A 27,081-nucleotide genomic window follows, 5' to 3' on the forward strand; every position below is an offset into this window, starting at 1 on the left:
ACAAAGAATGCCATTCATTTTAAATTATCTTTTAATTATAAATTGAATAACAGCTTACTTTTTTTATCAGAATGATGTAATCTCAAATAATGTTTACAACAGTGAGGTACACAACAGTTTTCCATGTGCCTTTGCTTCTGAATCCTATTTTCTAGGTACAGCCAGTGTGTTGTATTTGCATTGTATTTCTCTAACTCCTGAATTCATTGAGTTTCTTCAAAACTCCTCTCCAGAAAATACTCAGTGGGTTTATACTATTTAATGATAGCAATATAGAGTTAATCTTGTTTCAGTAAGTCTGTAACAGTTTTAGTCAGTTGACAAGGTATTTTCCGTATATGTTTTAGCAGCACATGAGAAAATAATTCCTGCCATTTTAATGCTAATATTGCCACATTAAAAACGCATCCCCATCTCTGACTTACTATAGCATTATAGCAAAGTATTGTAGTAGTTTGCTTAATTGCCTACTGGACACATGCAGTGTCTCTGTATAGTAGTGTGAAATATGGCTTTAAAAATGCCTTTGTCTCTGCTGGTGTTGAATGAAAAACTACTTCCCTTCAAATGTGGTAAAATCCAGAAGTCATTCACCTTCATGTTGTTTCTCTTCCTTTCACTTCTAGGCTTCCAAAACACATTAATTTCTTTTGTTATTTCTTGAATGCCTTCGTTTCAGGCAATTTCATTCATATGTAAGAGTTTATTTCAGGCTTTCTTTAAGACATGTTTTTGCAAGTAAATCAAGTGTACCTGTTTGTCCTCTCATTATCCACTTTAATTTTCTTCTTGTTTTTTTAAGTTTGAGCAGACATCTTAGTTTCTGAAGTGATGGAGATGCTACCCAATGCAAATATTTTAGAACAGTCTAGGAAGATGTTACACATCTGAGAGTTACAAGTACACTGGCAAATCTTGTAGGTGTGCATCTAAATTAGTGAATAAGTACTCCGCTTTTAGTCTCTGTGTACTGGTATTTAACAAGGATTTGTAATCTGCTACTGTGTTACTTATAATCTGCCAAAGTTTAACAAAATTACAGGAGCTAATAGGTTATATATTGTCCATTTTACAAGTACAGGCTGTAGAAATAAGAATTGTGAACAAACTGAAGTGTGCTTTAAACTTCAGAGCTATAAATTTATCAGTAATCCTTTTTTTTTTGTGTGAGGTTTACCCAACTCACCTCTGTTTAACCTGTGTTTTAAAAATTCTGTGGCTTAATTCTGCAAACTACATCATTAACGATTTACTCTAGATAACTTCACAGTAGTTCTGTGTTTTTTGCCTGGCTTGATTTTTCTTTTGAAGGCCTGTAACTGTAGATTCCTTTTTAATAAATAGGGTTCATTGGTTTTGGATATTTGTTTGCATTTGTCTCAGTGCTTTTTTATTGTTCTCTTTAGTTGCTCTTGTGTAACATTACTAATTTTTGTACAGAGTCTCTTCTTCATCATCAAATACATTCTAACAGTAACATACATTGTTTTAGGAAGAATCCCTTGCATAGTTATTCTAATTAAACTATTTTTAAACTACAGTAAGTAGAACAGTTATTTTAGTTACTGTGGCTTAAGCAGTGAACTGTCATCCCTTGTCCTCTGTTTCCCAGTTTCAGAAATTTTGTATCATAGAACGATTTGGGTTGGAAGGCACTTTAAGGGTCATGTGGTTCCAACCCCCCTGCCTTGGGCAGGGACACCTCCCACTAGATTAGGTTGCTCAAAGCACCTTCCAGCCTGGCCTTGAACACTTCAGGGAGGGGGCATCTGCAGTTTCCCTGGGCAGCCTTTTGCAGTGTCTCACCACCCTGGTAGTGAATCTGCCCTCTTCCCATTTAAAGCCATTACCCCTTTTCCTATCAATATTCATGCTAGTCTTTGATCAGGCTATTAGAATTTGCAGATTCAATAAGCAGTTGCAGTTTCCATTATTTTCCTTTATGTTTTTGTTGAAATTGTTATAAAATATATAAAAGAAAGTGGTCTTTTTATAATACAGCTTGTTGTGATAAATGAGAAAAACTTTTGCAGGTTAACATTGTCATAAGCTCTACTGCAGAAAAGCTGCTGAAAGTTCATTTCACCAGGGAGGGTAGTGATAGTACCACGGGTAATGGTTTTGAACTGAACGAGGGGAGATTTAGGTTAGACATCAGGAAGAAATTCTTTACCATGAGGGTAGTAAGGCACCGGGATAAGATGTCCAGGGAGGTTGTGAAAGCCCCCTCCCTGGAGGTGTTTAAGGCCAGGTTGGATGACGCTTTGTGCAGCCTGGTCTAGGGGGAAGTGTCCCTGCTTATAGCAGGGAGATTGGAACCTGATGATCTTTAAGATCCCTTCTAACCTTAACCATTCTATGATTTAAAAGCCTAGTTTTTTTTCCTGCATCAGCTTTACTTCAAGCCTTAAATTGTATCATTTCAAGATTATGCCAAACATTAATTGTTAATGCTGATTTACTTTTTTTTTTTTTTTTTTTCAGCCAGGAATTAATGAAATGAGGGCAAATTACCTGGTCAGTAGGTACTAGGTTAGGGCAACTCTAAAAAGTCACTCTAAGATCTTAGGCCTTCACTCCAGTTAGACTGATTTGCACATTATCAGTAGAAGTCTGAGGGTTTAGATCATTGGAATGTAATCAATAACTGTTTAGATGGAACAACTCTTAATACTCATGGAAAAGGGGGCACTGAAATAAAAAGGCTTGAAAGAAAAGCTTGAAAGACTATTTTAAAAAATACATATTTTTACAACCCAAGTGAAATGGCTTCCCTAACACTCAAACTGCAAACTTATATACCATTTAGGTTGCATTGTACCTAAAGTTCAGAGTTTGATCTTTGTGCAGGTTTGTTTTCTGTTTGGTATGTTTTTTGTAAAAAATGTTTTTGCAACTTGCAGGAGCAGCATTTCTGGCTATCACAACAATTTATGCAGAAAGTGGTTCAGGATTTGTGTTGCCAAGTGCCTCTGCCAAAGCTGGTGTAGAAGCAATGAGCAAGTGAGTAATAAAGCCAAATGTGCATTCTGCTTTCCACATCCTTAAGATAGGGTATTTGGCCTATAAATATGGAGCTGGTTGGTATAGTCCTCCTATTCCATTGTATCATAAAGAGACTTTCAGCCTCCAGTACCCTAGCAAGGAGCAGAATGCTGATAGCTGCTTACAGAAGGAAGTATTAAGTGCTATTATTGTGACTATCACAAGGGTGACATAAGGGCAAGAAAAACTACTTTTTTTGGCAATATCAAGTTCTAACAGATTCTCTTGCATTTTCATTTGCTAACCAGCACTTAAAGACAGTTAGTAGAGGAACTGTTCAAGGTCTATAATGCCTTCCACTGCCTTTTGTCACAGGAAAATTATGTTCTTGTATTTGGATGGAGTATACTGTTGGTTCAGGTATCTAATTTCATAAATGTGCTTTCTACACTGTTTTAAATGAAGGTCTTCAGTTATGCTTAATTATTACTTGACATGCCCATGTTACTCAGTAAACAAAAGGATTTCTATAATTGTTAACAATAGGGCAGTTCTTAATAGCAAGTAGATACTCCTCTGCAGAATAAATTTAATAGTTTGGCAGACTTTCAGTAGCTAGAATGATTTATCCAGAAAAAGATGAGGGAATGAGTGATGGTTGAGCTGTGTTGAAAGTGTTAGAAATGTGTACTGTAGGGAGTCTAAATTACCAGAGAAAGATGGCCTAACAGTTGTTTGTTAAGGAGTTTAGGTGTCAAAGTCATCAGTATGACTTGCAAGGGAGAAGGAATTGCTCCTTAATGTTGCTTTATCTATGATGCATCTATTAAATCAATATTCTGCTGTTTGTCAATGTGATTGTTTAGGGTTTTTTCTTCTCTGAAGTGTTTTTGGTAAGAACAAAGAGTATGTTAAGTGGAAATGCTTATTTCAGGAAAATTTTAAGTATTTATACATTTGATTAAGTTGTAAGGTTTTTTTCCTTTTCTGAATAGCATTATTAAAATATTGTGTTTAAAATATTCATGTACTCTATTAATAAATTTTTAGGTCACTTGCGGCTGAATGGGGTAAATATGGCATGAGATTCAATGTGATTCAACCAGGTCCAATAAAAACAAAGGTACATAGCATGAGTGAAACACAGCCTTGATATGCTTTGGTAGTACAGACTTAACTTCAAGATAGTCTTAACCATTTCTGTAACTGTTAAATTCAAGTATGATTTCCTTGGTTGTCAAGACTGTGCTACCTCTTAATAACTCCTTTGTAAAACAGAATTTCCTGAACTTCTGAAAACTGCCACTGTTCCTTCTAAACTCCACTAATACAAATAAAATATTCTTGTTTTAGTGTTTCAAATAAATTATATATTAAAATACTTTCATTCTTAATCAACTGTACATACACTTGATGGAGTAAAAGTGCCTATTTCTGCCTGAACTCCTGGTTTTTAAACAAAACATCTCATCAGTTCCAAAATTTCAGAATCTCTTTTAGGTATATAAGAACAGATCTCACTAGTTTTGTTGAAAATCACAAAGCTAGAAAGAGAAAAAACTAAGTCAGCAGAGAAATGTGAAGCTTTGATGTGAGTGAAAAGGAGAACTGGAGGGTTTGAAGGAAGTAAACCAGACCAGCTGGAACAGGAAGAAACAAGAAGGCAGTCCTGCAAGAGGAGAGAGGAGGATCCATTTCACATTGAATCAAAATATTACGATTATGAGCAGTAACAGCTAATAATGGTACTACTACTACCTGTAAAATGTTTCACGGTGGCTTTTGCTTTGGGGGTAGGGGTGCAGGGTGTCTTATTGTTTTTTGATCTTTTTTGTTCTTTTTTCCTCTTCGGTAGTAGATGCTACACCACACAATTCAGTTTTACCTTTTTTGACTGTACAAAAAAAGTGCAGCGCTGTTATCAGCAGAGTTGTAAGAGTATTGAAATAACATTATAGAATCAGACCAAAAGTCCTCCTGGATCTTATGGATTTTTAGGCAACAGTAGAATAAAAACATTTAATTACATTTCTTCTTAATGTCTCCAGCCTTTGGCAGTTTGTGACGCAGGGGAGTTTGATACAGTTGATAATCTCTTCATATCATAGTCATCTCAATGGATTTTTTTTCTTTCATCACCTTATCCATAGAAACTTTTGACATCCACTATATCACTTTGATTTCTAGATTCTCATAATTTTTGGCAAGTTAACTGCTTTAAATGTCGATATTGCTACCTCCCATTAATGTTTCTGTTTTTAATAGCATATATCCCACTTGAGATACCTGTGTTTTTAAGAAAGTACTTAATTTGTCATACTCGTTGCAAGTTAAAATTTCCCTGAAAACACATAATAGGGCAGACCAGCTGTACTTAAAACAGCATATTGCAAAATCAAGGCTTTCTGCCTCAGAGGCTACATCCATGTCTTTAAAAAACACTGTTCTAGGTCATGATAGAAAAAGGAAAAAGAGTACTAGCACAGTTGTGCTAAGCTTATAAACTGGTATTTAAAAACTTGGCAATGAAAGACTTAAATGGCATGAGTACAGCCATGGTTACATACATTAGAATGTGTTTTAACTCTTAATTTCAGTAACAACATAAAGGTTACTAACTTATGTTACTGATTTTGCCTGAGGAGACTGTTTTGTTGTGGAGGAGCCAGGAAGAACAAAACCTCTTCTGTTTCCCATTCCATTCTAAGCAATTCAAATCCTGAAACTTCCAGTGACAGCTGAGTTCTAGCCACTGGTGCAATTTAACCAAACCTGATTTATTTATTTTTTTCTTTTCAGGTTTACTTACTCTGTCATGTATAATTTTTCCATCACTTTCCTGCTCCTCTACTCTCCTTGTTTCTCTCCCCAATCCGGGCAGCAATTTTGAGTCTTGCTCATTTGGTCAGATGTTTATCAAGGGTGTCTGGGAAACAGACTATTAACTCCTTTTGTTTTTCATAGTTAGATGGATGGTAGGTGACTGTCCCAAACATGTTAAATTCTACTTTTTCACCCTCAGCAGATGTGTATCGATGCAATAGGGACAAATTCTTATTTCTGTTCCCTGCTTTTTCATCCTGCTGACAAAGATTGTTTAGGAAGTTTACTCACAAATGTTAATTCTCATATTGTTTATGTGGAGTCAAATCTCTGTTGGATTTTAATAACTTTTTTGTTCCCCTAATGTTTCTCTAATCTCAGGGTGCTTTTAGCCGCCTTGACCCAACAGGCACATTTGAAAAGAAAATGATTGAGAGGATTCCCTGCGGCCGTCTGGGAACTGTAGAAGAAATTGCAAATCTTGCTGCCTATTTCTGCAGTGACTATGCAAGCTGGGTTAATGGAGCAGTGAGTTTTGGTTGATCTTATTTATACAATTAACCTTATGATGGTCTGAGTTGTACTGATAAATTTTTAAGCCCTGGTTTTCAGAAATGAAACAAAAATTGCTACTTGGAAATTATTTACAAGCATTGTTAACCCTTTTAATTGTAATGCATGGTAGTTAGTACCTTTAAAAAGAACTTATAAAAAATAATGAATTACATTATTTTGAACATGCTTTTTTCTGATCCAAATAAAAAAAAATAACTTTCACAGGTCATAACAAAGGTATTCTACAAAAAAACCCACTGTTATTTAATGCACTGCTTATGCTTTTTCTAGGTTATTAGAATGGATGGTGGAGAATATGTTTCTATGGCAGGAGAATTCAATGATTTGAAGAAGGTATTACATTCCTTGCTTGCTATTTTACATTAAAATAAATACTTAGATGTGAAACTATTTCATGGAATTCCAATAAAACTCTTTTCTTTTATTAGGTTACCAAAGAGCAGTGGGATATAATGGAAGCAATGATTAGAAAAACAAAAGGGTCCTAAATTATGTGACTGGAATATGGTGGAGATTTTTCGACATGAACCACTACTTTTTCATGAATACTTACAAATAACCAATAGAGAGCTAGCCTTTAAGATACTTCTTACGCTGATTTCAATAAAATATTTTGAAATTGTCATATTTTGAATATAGCATGTGTATTTTTCCTGTCTATGGTGTAATCTTGCCAATAGTGAACACCAGTTGTTCACTGAAATTGTGCTATTCTTTATATTATGTCTTATATAGCTATGCCATGGTCTACAATTTGCTTTTCTTTAACATTTCAGAGGATTTTTTTGTTTCTCAGATATGTCGTTTGATATTTTAATTCCAAAAGCTCTTCAGAACTATCCAACCTAATATAATTTTAATGTGAATAAAAATGAAGAAACTGAGTCTAATAATAAGTCCTAAACTTGCAAATAACAACATTTCATGTTAGCAATCCTATGTACAATGACATTGGATGTAACTCCTGTGGTTGCTTTCAAAATCTTGAAATACGTTGACCATCTTGGTCTCATCTTTTGCTGACATTTTCAGTCTGTTAATTATCTTATGCTGAACTTTAAAAATGGCATTTAAGGACTAGCAGTGCCTTTCTAAGAAGCTTACTCTTTGTCATGATTAAGTAAATGTTCTTGAAAATGAGAAACTAAAAATCATTTGTTATTAATGTGTGACTGGGGGAGTCTACCCTTGAGAAAGGGTTTACTTAAGGCTAGTAAAGGACTCCAGTAAATCAGGACTGAAAGCATTGAAACCTTATTGGTTGACATACACAGAAATCCCTGGGATTCATTTTGCATTCACAAACTGGCGCTAAAGCAGCTTTAAGGTGACATAATTCAAAGGTATATTTGTGAGCTGTGGTACAATCAAGTATTTCTCTGTGGTATTTAGTAGGGTATCCTTTGGAGATTAGCTGTCAATTGCATCCATGGGTGCCTACGACTTTTACCATAGGAAAGTTTGTCATGTGGTTGAAGTACTCAGCTGAGAGTGAAGGTAACCACCAGCTACAGTTGTTTTTTTCCCAATATTTCAGCAGTCGGTACCACAGTGCTTAAACGTTAACACCTACTGACATAGTAAATGCCAGAAATTCATTATGTGGCTTTAAACATGCAGAGCCAGTATTCTTTGGCTCAGTCACCACTATAATGCTGCTTTGCCTTTTGATGTCCTTTGTTTAGAAAGTAAACTTTCTGGAGGTCTGTTCAGAAATGTTTCTTTTCCAAGGATTTCTGTGCAAAAGCACTTAAAAGAATTTCAAGGGCTTTCACAGTTTAAAATGAATACTGTTTCTTGACCTAAAATGACAATATCTTTGTCTTGCCTTTGCTTTGCTCTTCAGAGAGATTCAGGTCAAATTTGCATTTAGGAGAAACTCACTTTCATTCATAAGTGAACCTTTTGGAGACTGAAGCTCTTTTCTGAACTGTCAGCATTACTGGTACATTTTTCTTAAGGGCTGTGTTTTTTGCTTTATTTAAGTCAGTAAAAGAAAATTATCTTTGGGATTTTGGTGCATTGACCTGCTTTTACTTGCTACAGAACAACTTCAGAGCGATTTGGGGGTGCTTGACACTTCAGAAAATCAGACCATGCATATTTGGGTGCCTAAATTTGGTTTCTGTGCCTCCTCATAGGCACAACAAATAGGTGTGGATTTCAGTGTGCCTCCACAACCAATGATTATAACCATGATTATGATGAGGGCTTAGTATAAATGCACGAAATGCCAAATGGAAATTAATCAGAAAAGCAAACATCTAACAAAGACTGAATCCTAGTTTAAGTAGAATTTAGCAGCAGTCTGTGTGTGTGTTTTCTGAGACTTAGTTCATTTTGCATAAAAGCTGCAGGCTGTCAGCATCCTGATCTGTTTTTGACATTTGCACATGGAATATGCTATTTAAAAAATTTATAAGCTTGGGAGGGTAATCTTTTCAAAGATGCATAACGAAGTTGGGGGGATTAGAGTGATGCTGTGATACCGTGCATGAACGGTTCAGGATGGAACAGTGCAGCAGTGAACAACAGCCAAATGGCTTGTTTCAAGGGCTATGTTCAATCTTGATTAAATCACCAGTGAGAATTCTCCATAATGGGCGGTGATTTGTATCACAGCTGCCTGTTGGGCAGTGGGAGTGACCTGGAATCAGGTAAGGCCCTGAGGTGTACTGATGGACTCTGTTTTTGTGGGCACAGCTGGGAGCAAGCACTCAATGCCTCACCTGGTACTGTTGTTAAGGTCTACATCTGTCAGCAAACACTGCATTTAGGATACCAAAGATTTTTAAACTGCCTATTAGTTACTGGTTTGGGTTTTTTCAGTGTTAGTAAAAGTTAGTTGTTTTGTGCTTTCAAATTAATAGAAAATCACCTTTGATCTGAATACCAAGCACTGTGTTAAATTTTATTCTGTACATACTTCAACTAGAATGGGCTAATTTTTTTTACAACATACTTTTTTGTAATTTGTAGGACAGTGTGTTTGTTGATTTGCTTGAGTGCTTATTTGAGTATTTATTTTAATAAACTGTGTGTTTTTAAACAGTAAAATGGTTGTTAGCTTCAGTGAGGGGGATCTGAGGTCCCTACATGTCAGTTTCTCTGTGCAGCAGGAATATGGCATACCTGCACTACTTCATGTCATTCATTTTTGTGCATGTTACAATTTTACTTTGACCAGGTATCTACCAGAGAAAGGTTGCAGTCTTCCCTGTCATCACCTCTCTTATTATTCCAAGCCTTATTCTGTCCCAATCCTGACATGTTTAAGAGCTCTGCCCAGGACTGATTTAAGCATTTTAAAACCTGGAGATTTTACAGCAGTTTTGAATTTACCTGCATTTGCTACGCTTTGCTTTGCACTGACATGTGGACACCTTTGCTAGAATTGGGTTTGTAAACTGCTGTCTTTTAACCCAACTTTATTTATGAAAAATAACTGCAGGAAACATTCTGCCTGTGAGTGTCTGAGATGTGCTTTCTGTGTCATGCTCCACAGCAGAGCCAGCTGGTCAGCAGCAGCAGCTGTAGAAGGGTGGCTTCAGAACAGATCTGTGATGTAATTTTGCTCATATGCAGGAAGACAGATTCCAATTTCTGTGATGACTCTTTGTGAAAACACTTTAAATGCTTTATCTTCCACTGCAATGATTTTAGCAAACGGTCGCATCACAATTTTACATAGAACTTCTTTTGTTTTTTTCTTCACATTTTTAAGTTGTTAAGGCAAAAATCCAGGGTTTCAAGTGCACAGTATGAACAGTATCAATCATTTATTGTACTGATAGGCAGATTCACTGTTCCTCTGCCTAACATACACAATTGTATTTCACATTGCATAGAGAAAAGAGAACAAGCAGGTTAGCGGTTAAATTATTGTGCATGGAGTGAGAGTAAAGCAGTGAGAATGAGCTAGCTTAATCTTACTGTAATTTTTTTGCAGCTTTTTTCCAGCAAGATTCCATCTAGCACCACCTACTCCTTAACTTTCCAAGGCTGAGGCTGGTGAGAGCCCAAGGCCACTAGGCCATTCCTAAAATGGTATTTAGTTGTCTGAGTTCACCCGAGGAATTCAAGGATTCATTTCAGTGTGAATTCAGTGACTGTAATCTTGAAAGATCTGTGATTCATTGTTTGAGACAAATAAAATGCATTTCCTTCTGCTTGTTAAATAAGACACATAGATGCTTTCAAGAAGTTACTCAGCTAATCTGCTAACTTTGGATTTCTTCTGAAACAGCTGTACATAGAGGCAACAGGTTTATTTGCTTTAAGACAGCCCAATTTCCTTCCTACACCAGTTCTCACTGGGAGCAGTGGCCTGGACATTCATGGAGTCAGTCATAAAGCAGGTATAAAATAAAAAGGAATCCAGGCCAAAAAAGTAAAGATGCAAGACAGGGCTGTTTCCATAGTATAGTTCCCATTTAAAAAATGCCTCTCTGGGATTATAAAAAGCAAAGCCCACTGTATAAAGTCTGTACTAGATCTTTTGCTTCATTTAGTGTTAAATTTTAATACTATTATTATAGCTTAGTAATTCAGTGTAAGATCTGATGAGGCACAATGTTTTTAAAATTAGTAGTTTTATCCTTTACATGGTACAGAAAAAATAATTCAGGAAATAGACAAACTAGACACCAACAATCTTAGGATATTAAATTTAATTATAGATTACACAGAGTATGATGTAAAAACAGCAATTTACTAGAATAATTATAACCTGCAAAATGTGAAAATAGTTTAGAAAATGGATTGTCATATTCTCTGACACAGCAATAGTCATGAAAGGTACACTTATAATATCATGTTTATCTGTGTAATAACTGTATTACCTGTCATTTAGCCAGGATTCCAAGATAGATTAAAGGCATTTATTTCTGAAATGCCTATGTTTAAATTCAGTAAAGTTAAACAGCTAGATTAAAACCACTGTATTTTTGTCAACTACTGCGTGGAGATCTATCCAAGATAAATGCTTTGTCTATGTGCTATATATGAGAAGAGTAATTGAAAACTTGCAGAGAGCACAAACCTGTAAGTGGGTGGTTTGACAACTGAAAGTATTTCTTAGTGCCTTTGCAAATTTTAGGAATCAGACATGTCAATGTGCCTTTTCTCTTTCAGACCTAGATCATATTTAATCTGAATTAATATTTTGCATTTTAAAATACCCATTTAGTTGTAATGGGGAAAGATGTCTCTAGACCTTTTTGTTTTGTTCAACAAGAAATGTTGCAAGTGTCAAAGGATATGATGACCACAGCAATGTCAGCAGGTTTAATTTTTTTTTCCAGCCATGTTGGTGAAAGCAAAAAAAAACAACGCAAAAAACAAAACCGACCCTGACATATTTGTTTCTTTTTGAATATACAGACTGACCCAAACATAGACATTCTCTTTGTCAATCTTATTGTTACAAAAACTGTACATTACAAACAGTATAGAAACAAACTGAAAGGAATGTGCCACACATCCTGGCTAATTTTCTATATGCAGTTTAAAAATACAGCCTACTCCTTTATAGTGCACAGTTATTGTGTAGATAGAGTACATCACTAGTTAAGTGGACATGAGAGAAGAGTTCTAGTTTTCCTCAGCACAGAGAATAAGAGCCAGTTCTGCTCGGTAGAGCTTTCCTCCATCAGACAAGGCCATGATGCTTTTCTTGTATGTTGCAAGGTTGTTAATGTCTAATTCCTATTTAAAGAACACAAAATGCTTTATAATCCTGTTTAGTTACCAGCATGAACAAGTTTGCTTCTGATGGCAGAAAATAAAAACAAACAAAAAAGCAGCTATTCTCAGCCTGTTGAATAGTAACACACTGCAAATGTTGCTTACGTATTTGCATGTTACCCATATTACAGCCATATGTTGGACTGCTGATAGTTGATGTCTCAGAAACAGGCATTTGGCAGTGTCACTGTGTAGTCACAACTTCCCTAGTGCAGGATTTACACTGCTATGACTTCTGCCAAGATTTTTAGTTGTACTTTGGCATGATGAATTATGATTTAGAAGACCTATATTTATCTTAATTGGGTGGATTAAAGTGTCCTTGAAATCTAAATTAAATCTAATCTCTAAGGGGAGAAAAAACCCTCTAGAGTTACCTTTTTGTTCTTTTCACAGAGATCCTTCAGTAGTGCATCAAGTTCATTTTCATCTATATATCCATTGCCATCCTGAAAAATATTGTTAAAGATAATTTTAAACACTTTTTTTTTTTTCACTTCAGAGGTAATGACTAGGTTTCCACAAATTCAGAAAATAAGTACCATCAAACGATGCAATTAATAAAAAGGTTTTTGGATGACTTACTTGATCATACATCTCAAAGGCTTTATTGAATTCTTTTGCACACATCTTGACACCCTAAATGTCAATGAAAAAAAAATAAATCCATCGATGACACTATTTATGTGTGATGGTAACAAGTGACCTTTAAAATGTGAATATGCATACCTGAAATTTAATAAGAAAATTTTCCTGTACAGGGAGTAGTCTTTGGAGAGAAAAAAACAAACAAACAAACAAAAAATATTTAACTGCTTCCATAACAGTGATCGGTACATGTCATTGGTTGAGAAAAAGAGATGGAAGACATACCTGGCCAGTTCAGTAAGCTCCAACTTTCCATCATTGTTTGCATCAAACATCCTGAGCTGAAAGAATATATAATTTTACATTACTAATAAAAATTAAACAACATAATAACTAAATAACTTCTTTTAAAACTTAAATGCAGTGAAATATAGCCTTTTTTCATGCTGAAATGATGGCCCCAGGTTTTAATCTATCAGAGTTGCTGTGTAATACATTTATTAAAAGTACTGAAGAAATAGTTTATAGTAATTAATTATATTGCAAAAACCTGATAAGTAACCACATGAACAGTTCTGATTAACCTACTGTAAGGTAGGTTTTAACCTTCCTACAATAATGAATGTCCCATATGAGAAACGTGCATGTCATTATTTATAAATGAGAGGAGTGTTGACATATAACATTTTACTTTTGACTTCATGTCATGATCTGCTAGTAGAATCATTATTCTCTATTCATAAAGGTGAAACAACAGTCGTGTAAAGTTGGATAGAATCCAGGGCATTCGATTCCTTAGACAGAAAATAATAGACATTTCATTAAGTTAGCTGCTAGGTCCAAATATTCAAGTGAAGTTCACTTTCTGTGATATATTTCAAGAAAAAAGTGAACAGATCCTGTAGATGGTCACATTCTGTTGATAGTATGAAAATGGGAAATTAAAGGAATAAATATATTAATGTTATTTGACAAAGTAAGAGAATACTTTTTATAATCATTTTTAATCACCCTATTGTAGTAATGTGTTTTCTTTTGAGGCCTTGAAAGGGTGAGCTCCTGCTGCCTGAGAGGCACAGATGGCTTATATTCATTATTAGAAGTAGATGAAGATGGGCAGTTTTTATGTCTGTATAGTTCCATTTTTCTGCTTTCAAGTATTATTTTTGCTTTTGCTGTACAAAAGAATCACAGAAGCAGCAAACTGTACAAAATATTATTAGACATTGGACTGAAAACACCACCACCCATGCTCCATCCCATCACTTTCAATCACAGTATTTTTAGATGTAATTTTTAGATGAGAGAGAAAGCGATACCCTGTACTGAAATAAGTGCATATCCTTTTAAAGACAGAATTAAAGCAATGAAAAAGACTTAATTATACTTGGTTAATAAAAATAAATGGGAAAGGAGACCAGAAAAGACCAATTCTATAAGCATTTATTTCTGAGTATCACCTTGGTTCCTTTTAATACTTCCTTTGCTTGTACAAAGTAAGCAGGGGCAGCTGTGAAGTCAACATATTTTGTATTTTTATGGGTTGTTGGTGGCTGGCTGTGCCTGCCTGCAGCTACTTAGGACCGCATGTTTTCTATGAGCCGTCTTTAGTTTCTGAGGAGATTATGGGAGAGTTTGCCTTACATATTTTTTTCTTATTGCTGTTAATTCTTTGTCATTGTGTCTCCCTGCAGAGGCTAGAAATTAAGAGCACACTCTAAGGTCAAAAAACTCTCTGAATCTTCACTAGTGAATAAACTGACAATTGCAGATAAATGGTTTATACTGGTACGACAAACCAGCAGACTTTTTCCTGGAGAAACAAATTTTGATCAGCCAGTTTGAGAGTTTACCTAGCAAGTTTTTGTTTGCTAAAAATATTTAGGATGAAACCAAGCTGGTAAAACAAATAAATAAATATAGTGTTATGCATTTCCTGAAGACAAGAATTCTGAGTCTTTTGAAATGTTCACTCAGAAGTCAATACTGGTCCCTACCATGGAGCACCATAGATGTGGGATGGAAGGAGTGCCCTAAGGATGGGCTGATTTAAGGCCAGGGAAGTGACAATTTTGTTCTAGCGTTTATCTAAAATATAAGGTACTTTTTAAAGAAGGAGGGGAGAAGGAAAGAGTGAGATGTTTGTAAATATGGGAAGCAGCTACCATGCAGTGATGGCTTTTAAGACGACAGATGCTACAGCACTCTAAGAAGGGAAAACGTAGAAGAAAAGTAAATCCAAATTAATTTGATATAAACATAATAATGCAAATAAAGTAATTAGGACAGGTACATTTTTTCTCTTGTGAATGGTGAACTGTACAGCTAATGGCACAGGGAAGTATAACAGGGGAAAATAGTATGGTATGGCCTAGTATTATATAAATACCAAGAAGATTCAAAATTCCTGAGCTTTTTTTGTTTCTAAGCAGCACTGAAAACTGTCCATTAAAGCTCTGTAGCTACAGAAATATTTGCAGTACTAGTTGTGGCAGTTGTCTCTCTGTTGCAATCACATATTTAGCCTGATTAGAACCTGGTGGGCCTCCAAGTCTTTTGAATCCTTCCAGTGGCTAAAGACAACAGAGGTTGCATTAATCCAGTCTTGATGAAATATGCCTGTAAATAATCTTACCATTATTTCTGTGTACTCTGTTAGCTTTGAGTCGTCGATCTGCTTATTTGCTTTCTGTAATAAATCTTTCAAGAAGCTCTGTTAAAATAAATAGAAGAATAATAGGTGAATTTTTATCTACTTTATAATATGCTTGATTCCTAACTTCAGATAAAGTAATGGGAAACACTACTTTACTCCCACTTTACTCTTTATTGCTGAATTTCCAAATTTGTATAAAAAGAAGTAGTACTTAACAGCTAAGAATGTAACAGGTTTTTTTATCAATTCAAGTATACTGCACAGTTTTAATTGGAAAAAGTGACTCATAAAACTTTTGGCATTGTATGCCATTTGTTGTCTTGTGAATTTGGAAAAAATAGTTTGGCTCTCAAATATACTGCTTCCTAATCAGCTCCATCAGTAAACTAAAGTAATTAACCTTGAGTCTCTTTGAGAACTTGGATGCCTAATCACTTTTCCCAACATAGGAAAAATTTTACTGAAAACAATCAATGATTAAGTTTTCTCCTTGCCTATGGCAGTACCTGGTTCTAGAAGTGAATGGAATGTTAACCTATGTTGCTCCTTCCTTCCTTGTATTTTAAATGTGTGCAGCCAGTTTCATTAGAATGTCACTGTGAAATTGATATAGTATCATGTGACTTTAAACACCAGCCATTTTTACTTTAAAAAATAAGATTGTTTCCACCCGTTCAGTGGTTTAACTTTCTGTACAAGTTCTGTGACATTAAAAAAGAAAGACAGCTATTTAATGAGCATGTTGCGAGACCTGAAATGTCTGTATGCCTGTCAGTGCTCAGTGAAGTACCTAACTGCTGTCATCAGTTGGAATGTGATTATCTCGGTGGAATTTAAACTTGAATGTAACCATGTCAATAATCATATGACTAATACCCACTATAGTTCTTCCAGTCTGGCCCCCACTGTGCTGGAAGATCTTCCTGGTAATGTGTATACAAAGAACATGTCTGCAATATTGTAAATGGACATTATGGAGACCTGTTTAATGTCATATGCTTTGATGGAAAATAGAACGGGAAAGGGCACTGAAAGGCTGTCCAGTCCATGTCCATGTCTCAAGATAGGATCATCTATAGCTAAACTTCCTGAGTTATTGTCTGATCTAAGCTATTACCAAACCTTTCCTAAATACAGGCAGTGATGGAGAGGTTGCCTCCCACTTAGGCAATGTATTCCACTGCCATTACTACTGTTAGAAAGTTTTCCTGATTTCCAGCTTAAATTTCTTTTACAAAGTTGAAGGTGGGTGTACTCATATAGCAAATACTTAAAATGTTTGGGCTTGCCAAGAAATACTTATCTAGAAATAAAACTGAACATTTATGTTATATTTTTAATATGTTAAAATGGCCTGTTTCTCTGAGGCAGCCAGAATCTCCCAGCACAAGAGATACAGGACTATTAGGGATCCAGTTAAAATGTCTTCCTTCTTTCAGCTGGTCCTCAATCAGCCCTGCCTTTTAAAGTCTATTTTAAATTGCAGCAGCTGGCAACAGTCCTTAAGGCATTGTCTAACAGATGGAGACTTCTCAAGTGCACAGCTTCCTCCAGATCCTACCTACTTCAGATACGCAACCTGCTGCGACTGCCCAGGACTTGTCTGCCTGAGGGTTACCTTGAGGTAGGATCCTTGGCAAACGTCACACACATTCCAAACTCAAAGATTAAGGGAAAAGGAAAAACTATATGAATTGGCTGATGTGGATTCCTCTTCTGAACAGAAGAGCTGTAAGGATTTCAGACAGTTTGATCTCCTGGTGCTTTCCTTACCTCTGATTTTAAAGTTACAGTAATGTATGAAGTGCAACTAAACTGTAGAAAAATGTCATCTTTTTACTCAGAGTCTGCAGTATATGAGCATCTCTCTCCTATGAGGAAGGCCTGAAAGAGCTGTGACTGTTCAGCCTGGAGAAGAGAATGCTCCAGGGAACCTCATCAAGTGCATCAATATAAATACTTCAAGAGAGGGTGCAAAGAGGACGGAACCAGGCTGGTGCCCAGTGACAGGACAAGAAGCAATGGGCACAAACTGAAACACAGGAGGTTCCCTCTGAACAATAGGAAACACTTTTTCCCCATCAGAGTGACCGAGCCACTGGCACAGGTTTCCCCAAAAGGTTTTAGAGTCTTCATCCTTGGCGATATTCAGAAACTATCTGGACATGGTCCTGGGCAACTAGCTCTAGGTGACCCTGCTTGAGCAGTGGGGTTGGACCAGGTGACCTTCAGTGGTCCCTTCCAACCACTCTGCAATTCTGTGACACTGTGATTCAGCATCTACAAATTTCTGTTAGTTTAATTACTCTAGTTTTAAGGTTCGTTAATTCTGCAAGGCTGAGATGACTAACAGAATAATCTTGATTCTACTCTTTTCTGTGCATGTTAGAGCTGATACCAAAGTCCACCAAGTTAATGAACTAGGGCAACACAATTCCAGTTGTTTGCCGAATAGTATTACAGTGGAATGGGAAGGTGACATGATACTTGAGACAGCATGATCTGCCCAGCAGCCTAGTGATGAATGGTAGTGATTCCCTTAGGAAAAAAAGCAAAATAGCCCTCCTCCCCAGCATATATATAAGCTTCCAGAGGTCTACCTTCCTTCTTAATCTTTCTTATTCTAAGCTAGTGTACCCACTACCTCGAGTCACCTGAGACAAACATTCATCTGAATTAAAAACACACTTTAAAAAACACTGATCATATTAGAGTTTCACTTTAAATAATTTATCAGTGATAAAAATATAAACTAATCATATTGCTTTTCAATCATGTTTGAAATGCAAGAATATGCATGGGTGGGTATCCGAGGAAACAGCAGCACAGGCTGTGATCCAATGCCTGGTCTCATGTCATGCATACTCACGGGTCTTGGTTTACCTTAAGCTCCTCAGAATCAATGAAGCCACTGTGGTCGCTGTCATATTTTCTCCATATCTGCAATCAGAATGTGAGTGCTTTAATGACATATTTATGACAAGTGGGCCTTGGGATGATTTTACAAAAGGCAACTTCTCATGCTGTACCTGCATGAAGTCTTCACTTGACTTTAGCTGCTGGCACCTGAAGAACAACAGGAAATTCTCTTCCGTTGGTAATATCTGAGCAAGCTGTAACAGAATTTAAGAAAGATGAAATTTTTATTCTTCATTAAGCCATCTAAGCCTGTCAAAGGGCATGGCACTTTTAAAAAGAGCATTAAATTCTTTGTGCTCATTGTGCCCTATTGTGGCCTCATAGGAATCTTCATCCTGATAGTTGAAATGTTTGGAAGATGCTTCTGAAAGGCTTCTGGCCTGCAATTTTGCTTAATTCATCAAGGTCAAACTGACGTCTAAGAAAAGGGAGTGAGACAGCACTTTACTGAAGGTGTAGCTGGGGAAAGTGGAGAAAAATTTACTCACGCAGAATAAGAATGTGTGGTGAAAACTTTGGAACTGGCACTGAAAGTATAACACAGGGATGTTTAGAGGGTAAGTGTGAAGGACCATAAATTAAGAAAGTGAGGAAAACAGACGACTCACAAATACTGAGAGAGAGAGGAACACTGACATGAAGAATATGTGTGTAAGTAGAACAGAAAAATACATGGAAAAGCCAGGAGAAAAAAAGAAAGTGGAGAGAACAAGGAGATAGCAACCAGTGATCATTTGTCAGGCACAAAGATATGTTGAAGAAGAGCTATAAATATCAGAAAGAAATTAAAAGGAATTTTAGCCCTGCAAAATCACGGGTGGTTCTTCCAATGCCTCTGCTCTACAAAAGGCTTTTTAAAAATCAGACATTATTGTACTGATTATTGAAAATGTTCATTTACTATAACTCAATTTTGGCAAGTGACAAATGTAGAAGATGGAGAGTATGCTGTATAATTTAATGTAAAATCAGTATTTGTTTTTAACAAAAGCCCAATATTTTTTTCTTTCCTCAAAATGTATGAAATGTGTTTTGATTAAAGAAATCTTTTCACTTGAAGAATAGACCAGCTGTGCTTACTAGGAAGACAGATTCCTTAGCTGCATTTTTAATGAAAATGACATCTTCTGAAGCTCTATCTTAACATTTGGATTTGAACTTCTGTTTTTCTGCATTTATTTCACACACTTGAATCCCTTGTTCTGTCTATTTCAGTGCTACTGCCTAACTGCTCAGGGTTTTTTATTGAGTTCCAGCTGCACCATAGGTGAGTTCATCTCCCCCTCTCACCCTACAGGCACAATAAGGGTATAGAGACAGAGCTCTTGCTTTTCTGAAATTATCTGTGCAAGGAATCAGCTACATTCTTTAAGTGTGGGTACAATTGAAAAGACACAGCAGAGCATTCTCCTCACAGAAATGGAGCAGCTGATGACAGACTGTCAGGCCCATCAGACTGTTCTAACATCTTTTGCTAAATGGCTGAACGCTAAACCAAATCAACTTAAACACTTTGTTTTTGTCAGCAGCTGTTGAAAGCTACTCCATACAAATAGCACATACACATGTGGGTAACTTCATGTTCATGTGTACACAATAGCTAAATGTGTGTTACTTTGTACTGATTGATGGAAAAAATTCTTTATTACTCCCATGACAGGGGAGCTTTGATTTTTAGAGTAAATCAGCATTCCTACTCAACAACAAATGTAGAATTATAATAATAAGCAGAGTTTGGGAGAAGGGTCTGATCATGACAATGTGCAAGGGTTTTCATGTGAAGAAATTACAGCTAAGATGTCATTCATGGGACCTTGATAGTCAACTCTACTGAATTTTGCAAGGTCTCTATAAAATAGTACAAGGGACAAAGGTTAATGTAAATAGTAACTTTCCAAAGAATCATTAACAGATTCCTAGCAGTACCAAACTGTATTTGAGGTACAGAATATTTTACCTCTGGAAGGAAATTACCTTATTTTAAGCCATATCTCTCACCCTTTGTAAGTCTCAAGGAACCACAGGCTTTTATGTTACAAAGATGTTGCAGCTCAATACTCAGAATTAGCTAAGGCTGCTGCCAAAAAAAGAAGTCTTTGATGTTCTCACAGTAGAAACAATATAGCTAAAGGTAGGTCCAGTTCTCCAAGTTGATGCATCAAATAACATTAAATTGCTTTTTGAGGAAACTTCGTATTACTAAGGAACAAGGAGATTGTGTGGAAACAGGCTTGACTTCCCAGTTTCTGTTATACCACCACAGACAGGAAGATGCAAATTTGATGTTATTTCTAATTATGACTTCTTTGTGAGCATAAGCATAGGGGGCTCTGTAAGCATCTCTGAATAAGAGTGCAGACCACTACATGTTCGTGTACGGCAGAAATAGCAGTTCAGTGAGCATTTCTGTGGGCTCTGCTGCTTTTATAAAGAAAGCATATTTTGGCTATTTCTGCACTGTGAGTAATAGAGGACAACCACAAAGCCTGACACTAGCTTGACTCTTCTCTGCTCAGCTGCAAGCTGAGATGTGTCTTTATAGGTAACCTAGCAGAAAAAAAAAATACTCTCAGTACTTAAAACAATATCAGAATTTTTTTTCTAGAAATCATTCTCTAAGTAAATTCTGTTGATATTTAATGTTATTTTAAAATCCTTTTTTAAAAAATAAAATTTTATAATAGAGAATAGGAGTACGAGGAATATTTTAGGCTAAAAAGAAGCTATTTTTATGGCAGCAGTAAACTTCCAATAATTTGAATGTGGAATTACTGCAGAATGACTTTCAAAACCTTGGGTTTCACATCCATGTTTTTGTGAAAGTGTTGGTCTGAATGAGTACAAAAGGTGAAAAAACAGTCCTTACACAAGACAAGCAAGTGGACTGGTCAGATTCTGCTTGTAGCTGGAGGCTACTGGCTAAAAGCTACTGAACAAAGGGCAGTGTGCTTGTAGAGACAGAATCGACACTTAATCTGAGCAGAAAATCCATTCCTTCCTCTGCAAATCTGCCCAGGCCTCCTCTTCATCTCAGTCAACAAATGTTTCCTGAAAACTCATTATTCACTAGGACATTTCCCATCAGATGCTGGGGTATTCACTATGACAACTGGAAGTCTGAATGGCTCTAGAGAATTTATTTTTAAACAACACCTGTATACTTTTTCAGAAAAACTATTTGATAGAAATGGGAGCAATCTGGAATTACTGGACATTTTTATTTGTGAGGAAAGAGAATCAAGTCCAAATACCGACAACATCATACTGCTCTGCACAACACACTTCATCTGAGTCCCATCAGCACTTTCCAAATCAAGCTTTGTGCTGATGTAAGTGAAATAAAATATAGCTATTGGGTGAGGAAACTGCTATATTAAGGAAGAAAGTCCCTTCAGTCACCGAATACTGTCACTATTCAATGGCTTCCGTGGATGCTGAGCATGCCTGGCACTGCTGGGGGTGGTTCAGCACCGCACCACATCAGGCCCTATCAGATTTGCTCACCTTTACCCACTAGTCAATAGCAGATTCAGAAATAGAATGTGAAAGACAAAACTTTGAGTTATCTTTCCTAAACAAAGAAACACAGTCTTTTTCAGGCACAGTCAAGACATCCTTCTTGCATCCAATGCTTGCTATTACACATATTCATTAATATTGAGTTAAATAGGATTCGTCAATACCAAATGAATAAGCATTTGTTAGTCCAAATAAACAAAAGTTCTAGTGTTCCAGTTATTTTAGATGCAGAACTATTTGATCAATGGTCAGTACTGTCAAAAGATGCATTTTTAAAAACCAGTTATAGCTGCAAGTGAAACAAGCTGTTAATATTTCTATGGTGGTTTAGTCATAATTACATATGCATTTAAACAAGTATATGCAACTGAGACACATAACAGAGGAGATAAGATACCCTGAAATGGCCTATTATATCATAGCAGTGATACCTCCTATTGACTTTTAGAGGTTTTATTCAGTCCTCTTTTTTAAAATTAGCTACTGACCCAAAGTTGGTCACTGTAGAAATTTCACAGAATTGGCTCGTTTCCAGCTGCTGTTTCTTAATTAGCTCTCCAGGTCAGACTTCTTCTTATCAGAAAAAAAAAAGTATAAAATAATATTTATAAAATAATTTTTTTTATTAATAAAACCGCAGTCTCACTGTGCTCAGAGTGACATACATGAGTTGCAGGTTTAGATTTAGGCTTGAAAAAGAGACTTTTTGAGCTGCAACCCAGCGAACTTTCCTTTTTGACATGCAGCACTGAGCAGTGAAAGCGAGAGAAAACACCATGATTCCCCCCTTCCTAGCACGTTGTCTAAATTGTACAGATGTTGAGCAGCTGTATGTGTAAAAGGGGTTGGTTATCTTTGCCTTCTTTAGATGGTGGGAGTGAGGAATAGGGAAATTTCCTGCCTGAAGTTCACTTGGAGTCCAAAAAACGAATTATATGCTTTTCAGGAAATCTAAATTGCTGTTGGTGCTTATTTGTACTGAATAAAGTGTGCAAAAGTGTGGTGAAATATCTGGAGAGGGGTAAGAAATACCTTACTTGTTACTGAAAAAAATACTAAGGATCTTAAGACAGAGGAAGATATTTTCTGTGTAACTAAAACCCCAAAATATTTGCATATTGTGCTCACTTTGTTCTGTACTAAATGTATTTTCTACAAGTAAACATTTCAGTCTTTTGTTATAAAGTAAATGTCTTACCTCAACTATTCCTATCTTTCCATCAGTAGTCTTCCCATATTGATCCACAAAAGCTTTCATTTCCGGTGTTAAGTCCTACAAAGTTATAATGAGACAATAATTTCTTCAAGATCCAGAGAAACATTTGTAAAGTTACTTGAACATTCTTTTAGTAGCCAAATAATATGCTACATTTAATGAAGTATTCACACTCACCACAGCTAGATTGCTCAAGTTTAAATGAAATTGAGGAGTTTTAAAATCAGAAATAATGTAATTGTGAGAGATCACTTCCTAAGAAATTATATTAGAGTCAGTGTGAAAGATTGGCATCTAAATACTTAGAAGTCCTATTTTAGTTTACAGAATAAAATTTATAAAGACAGGTGTGTTGGAAGATGTGTATAACAGCTCCTTTGTTTAAGAGGATGACAGTGAAGTTCATAGGCAATTAGTAGTCAATTTTCTCAGTTTTCCTTTTTAAATTAGTAAGCTGAAGGCGGTGCAAAATCTTTCAAAATAAGGAACACTTCAGTATAATACATTTGAACACCAAAATAGCCTTTCAGTATCTTTGAGGGGATTTTTCCTGAACAATGGATGCTATTTTAGCCCTAAAGAACTCATCTTAATATCATATTTTTCACTGTTTATCATTAGGTTGAAACAGAGTCAAAATCTAACTGCTGAAATGTACCAAGGCAGATTTTTGAGCAGTCCCTTAAATCTGACAGAGTGAAGCCAAAATAATTGTTCTTCATATAAATTATGGTCCCTGCTTTACATCTGGTCTCTAAAACCTATACTCGCTCTAGGCTATAGCAAAGGTGCCAGCTTTGGGGTGAATATCTACATAGCTGATTTCACATTCCAACTCGACTTGCCTTGCTTTGATATGAGCTGCCATCAGCCTTTCAATGCTGTTTAAACTTTTAGCTTTCTTTGCATTTCTTACAGGTGTGAGCTAGTAAAACCAGGCAGCAAGAATCAGGACTACAGTTACACTAAAACAATTAACAATTCTATGGTTATAGCTGAAGATACAGCAATCTCTGGAAATTAAAGGTTTAGTTACTATAATAGATCTGATTATACAGGACCTAAGTAATTTTCTTACTGGAGACACAAGGAATCTCAACTGTACAGAGTCCACTGTAGTTTGTCCCAAATTTCAAGTAACAAATCTAACTAAAATGTCACTTCCTTGTAGCTGATACAATCATGGCCCAGTATCCTATTTCTTTCAAAGTCATCCATGGCAGGTTAGTAATTTGCCATGGCTTTAATTAGAGATGTGGTTATTAATACAATGGACTTCAATGTCACCTTTCATCTAATGATCCCAAAGTGGGGACACGTTTGCTTAGCAGCTAAAATGGAGAGTTTAGACACCTGGTTTTTAATTAGCCCTGGTTACATATTCTACTAAGCTTTCCAGTGGCAGCTCCACAGTGCCAGACAGCGTCCAGGCACTGAAGGAACCAATTACAAACTAAAAAAAATAGGATGCTCACCCTCTAGTACATTATTCAGAAAGGATTTTGTGGGGTTTTTTTTGTTCGCTTCACCTGCTCTTGAGATACTTGATGAGTTATTTGAGTTATGTTATTCAAATAAACCTTTTTGGTAAAAAAAAACTTGCTTAAATTTAACTAAGTCTAGTCCTAAACTTGATACAGATGGAGTGTTCAATGTCTGAAATTAAGAAATTAGCCCTTCATACCTCAGTCTCCCCTTTTAAAAGTGAAGAGACCTTAACCAAGTAGAAAACAATAGATTTTTTTTCAGTAAGATTTGAAAACATAAGGATAGATGTCACTAAAGAAACACTTCTGTGAATGTACTAATAAACATAAATTATTAGCATATTTCTGTGGAGAAAGATTGTCATTGTCTACATATGCAGACAAAGTGAGAAACAGATGTGGACTAGCTCAGCTGAGATCCCTCTACTGTCCCTATATCAACCTTTGTGTTAAGTCATTTATACCCTAGTTTCTTTTGGCAATCAAGAAGGTATTGCATAAAAGTGGGGCAGATCAAGTGCAAGCTGTGCTTATATGTACTTATGTAGCTTTTCTCTTTAAAAAAGAGGCAGTTCTTTCAGCACGTCTGAAAGTGTATCAGATCAATTCACTGTCATAACGCAAGAAGCCAAAGGACATATTGTTACCAAAGAAAAAGGCCGAGTCCTAAAACCTCCAAGTCCACATCCACCCGTTGGGGCTAGGATGAGCCAGGCTGCGTGCTACTGCTCTGAGAAAAAGCAACTGTGAAAGCACAGGCTTCCTGAGCGGATTAATAAAAGGATTAGAATTAGAACATAATTAGAACAGTTCTGTAGTTGGGAAGAATACTGGGAAATGTTAAACCATCCCATTCAATGACAGAATCAATGTGATTCTTTAACGCATATGGCATGACTGATGTAAAATCCAGCCATGAAGAATGCATAATTGAGTATTTCAAAAATAGTGAGCAGGAGAGCGACCTAAAATGCATAAGTTAATGATGAAAAAGAAGTTTTGGGGTGTTAAAAGAAGGACAGCCAAGGAAATGACATATAACCTACACTAGTTTCTCAATGTGTCCCTTCTGGCAAAATAATAGAAATTCAAAGCTACTGAATTAGTATCCTGTGAGACAAGACATGAACTAATGAGATGCTTGTTTGGCAAATGAGCCTTCAAATCCGAGAATCAGCTTAGATTTAAAACCTAAGATGACATATATCCATATAGCCAATGGATCAAGTACTAAATTTGATGCTGGTACTGTAGATTGGTTTTTTTCAGCTGAACACCCCAAGGCTAGGTTTGAATCAGACAAAATGGGAAAGGAAAACTAACTAAACACCTGAGCATTTTTATAACACAGTCTCAGATACAGGCAGAGGTTATTTTTTAAAAAAGTAATTATGAAATTTATAGAAGAAAAGAACAATCCTTCAAGACTTTCCTGTGTTATTTTGAGCAGGCTCTGTTATTGAGATGCTCACTTACTTTGAGAGAGAAAAGAATCAGATCTTAAAATTATATTTTTCCTTAAGTATCTAATTAATTTTTAACTATTGAATAATATAGCAGCATTTCTACTAAGAATGCTATTCATACTAAATATACATAGGCTTTAATATCTTTATTCTAGTGAACATACTTAAGTTTCCTGCACTTCAACATAGAAGAGAGATTTGTTCTGTTGCAGTATTTGAAAGGTATTTAAATGACATTTAATATTTTCTTTCTGAAAAAAATACTTTTTCCCTCTAAAAACACGCTCCTTTCCTAATTTTCTTGTGGGTTTTCTTTTTAGTGGATTGGGTTGTTGTTTTTTTTTACTTTAAACTTACTCACACTCATGAAAATTAGTGTCTACATCAACAGCAACAAGGAGAATAAACTGGTACCAAGACTGCAGCAACATTAAAGGCATTGCTGCGAGAGATATTCGGATGTGTGAAATTTACACTTATACAATTATTAAGAAGATACAATTTCCCACAAGATAAATGAAGATGTATTTTTTTCATTTACTTCTAAATTATATGGCAACTTTAAAGCAAAGTTGATTATTGAAAAGCTATTGCTCAGTTTGGAGGTATGAAGTAGTAATCTATTTCTCCCAATACACATATGCTATCCAGTTTTAATTATTTTTATTTTAATTTTATTTTCTTTTATTTCAGGAGTTTTTTTAGCATAGACTGATTTAAACAGCCTTAATTAATTTATTTGAGTTTGATGCTAAATTACCTCTTTTAGAAACCAATTATTTTAAAGCCAATTTATTAAAAAAAAATTCACATATTTTAACACAAATCTTTACATTGAATCTGTCCTTTCTTTCTTTGTTTCCTTTCTTTTTCTTCCTGTTTTTTTTGGTTTTTTCTCCCGTGAGTTTAGTTTGGAGGAAGTTTATAATTAGTACTTTGATTAACTCATGCACATATTTGATTTGAAGGCATAGTCAAAAACTTCCCTGTCCCTCTGAGCAATTTAAACCACCAGGCTTTGGTACTCAGACCCCGGGTGTATAACACTGGTGAGAGGCAAAAAGCGGTTAGTGCTCATCTGCAGATCTATTTACTGACCAC

The 27,081-nt window shown here is 35.8% G+C and overlaps 2 protein-coding genes across 2 annotated transcripts in view; one reads left to right on the plus strand and one right to left on the minus strand.

The window, feature by feature from the left end:
* The window catches only part of DECR1 (2,4-dienoyl CoA reductase 1, mitochondrial), a 19,093-nt gene extending 12,085 nt beyond the window's left edge, over positions 1-7,008 (plus strand). The window contains exons 7-11 of the mRNA XM_010006497.1: positions 2,904-3,003; positions 4,036-4,108; positions 6,190-6,336; positions 6,655-6,717; positions 6,813-7,008. Of these exons, the coding sequence (XP_010004799.1) occupies positions 2,904-3,003; positions 4,036-4,108; positions 6,190-6,336; positions 6,655-6,717; positions 6,813-6,872 (443 nt within the window). The 3' untranslated portion in view covers positions 6,873-7,008. The remainder of the gene's footprint in view (positions 1-2,903; positions 3,004-4,035; positions 4,109-6,189; positions 6,337-6,654; positions 6,718-6,812) is intronic.
* Positions 7,009-11,035: 4,027 nt separating this feature from the next.
* The window catches only part of CALB1 (calbindin 1, 28kDa), a 16,770-nt gene continuing 724 nt past the window's right edge, over positions 11,036-27,081 (minus strand). Inside the window, exons 2-10 of the mRNA XM_010006420.1 lie at positions 23,010-23,084; positions 18,403-18,486; positions 18,257-18,313; positions 15,353-15,430; positions 13,003-13,058; positions 12,859-12,898; positions 12,715-12,768; positions 12,507-12,578; positions 11,036-12,090 (exon numbers count right to left, since the gene is read on the minus strand). Of these exons, the coding sequence (XP_010004722.1) occupies positions 11,977-12,090; positions 12,507-12,578; positions 12,715-12,768; positions 12,859-12,898; positions 13,003-13,058; positions 15,353-15,430; positions 18,257-18,313; positions 18,403-18,486; positions 23,010-23,084 (630 nt within the window). The 3' untranslated portion in view covers positions 11,036-11,976. The remainder of the gene's footprint in view (positions 12,091-12,506; positions 12,579-12,714; positions 12,769-12,858; positions 12,899-13,002; positions 13,059-15,352; positions 15,431-18,256; positions 18,314-18,402; positions 18,487-23,009; positions 23,085-27,081) is intronic.

This window comes from Chaetura pelagica, unplaced genomic scaffold (genome assembly GCF_000747805.2).
Source record: "Chaetura pelagica isolate M959 unplaced genomic scaffold, ChaPel_1.0 scaffold76, whole genome shotgun sequence".
NCBI lineage: Eukaryota > Metazoa > Chordata > Aves > Apodiformes > Apodidae > Chaetura > Chaetura pelagica.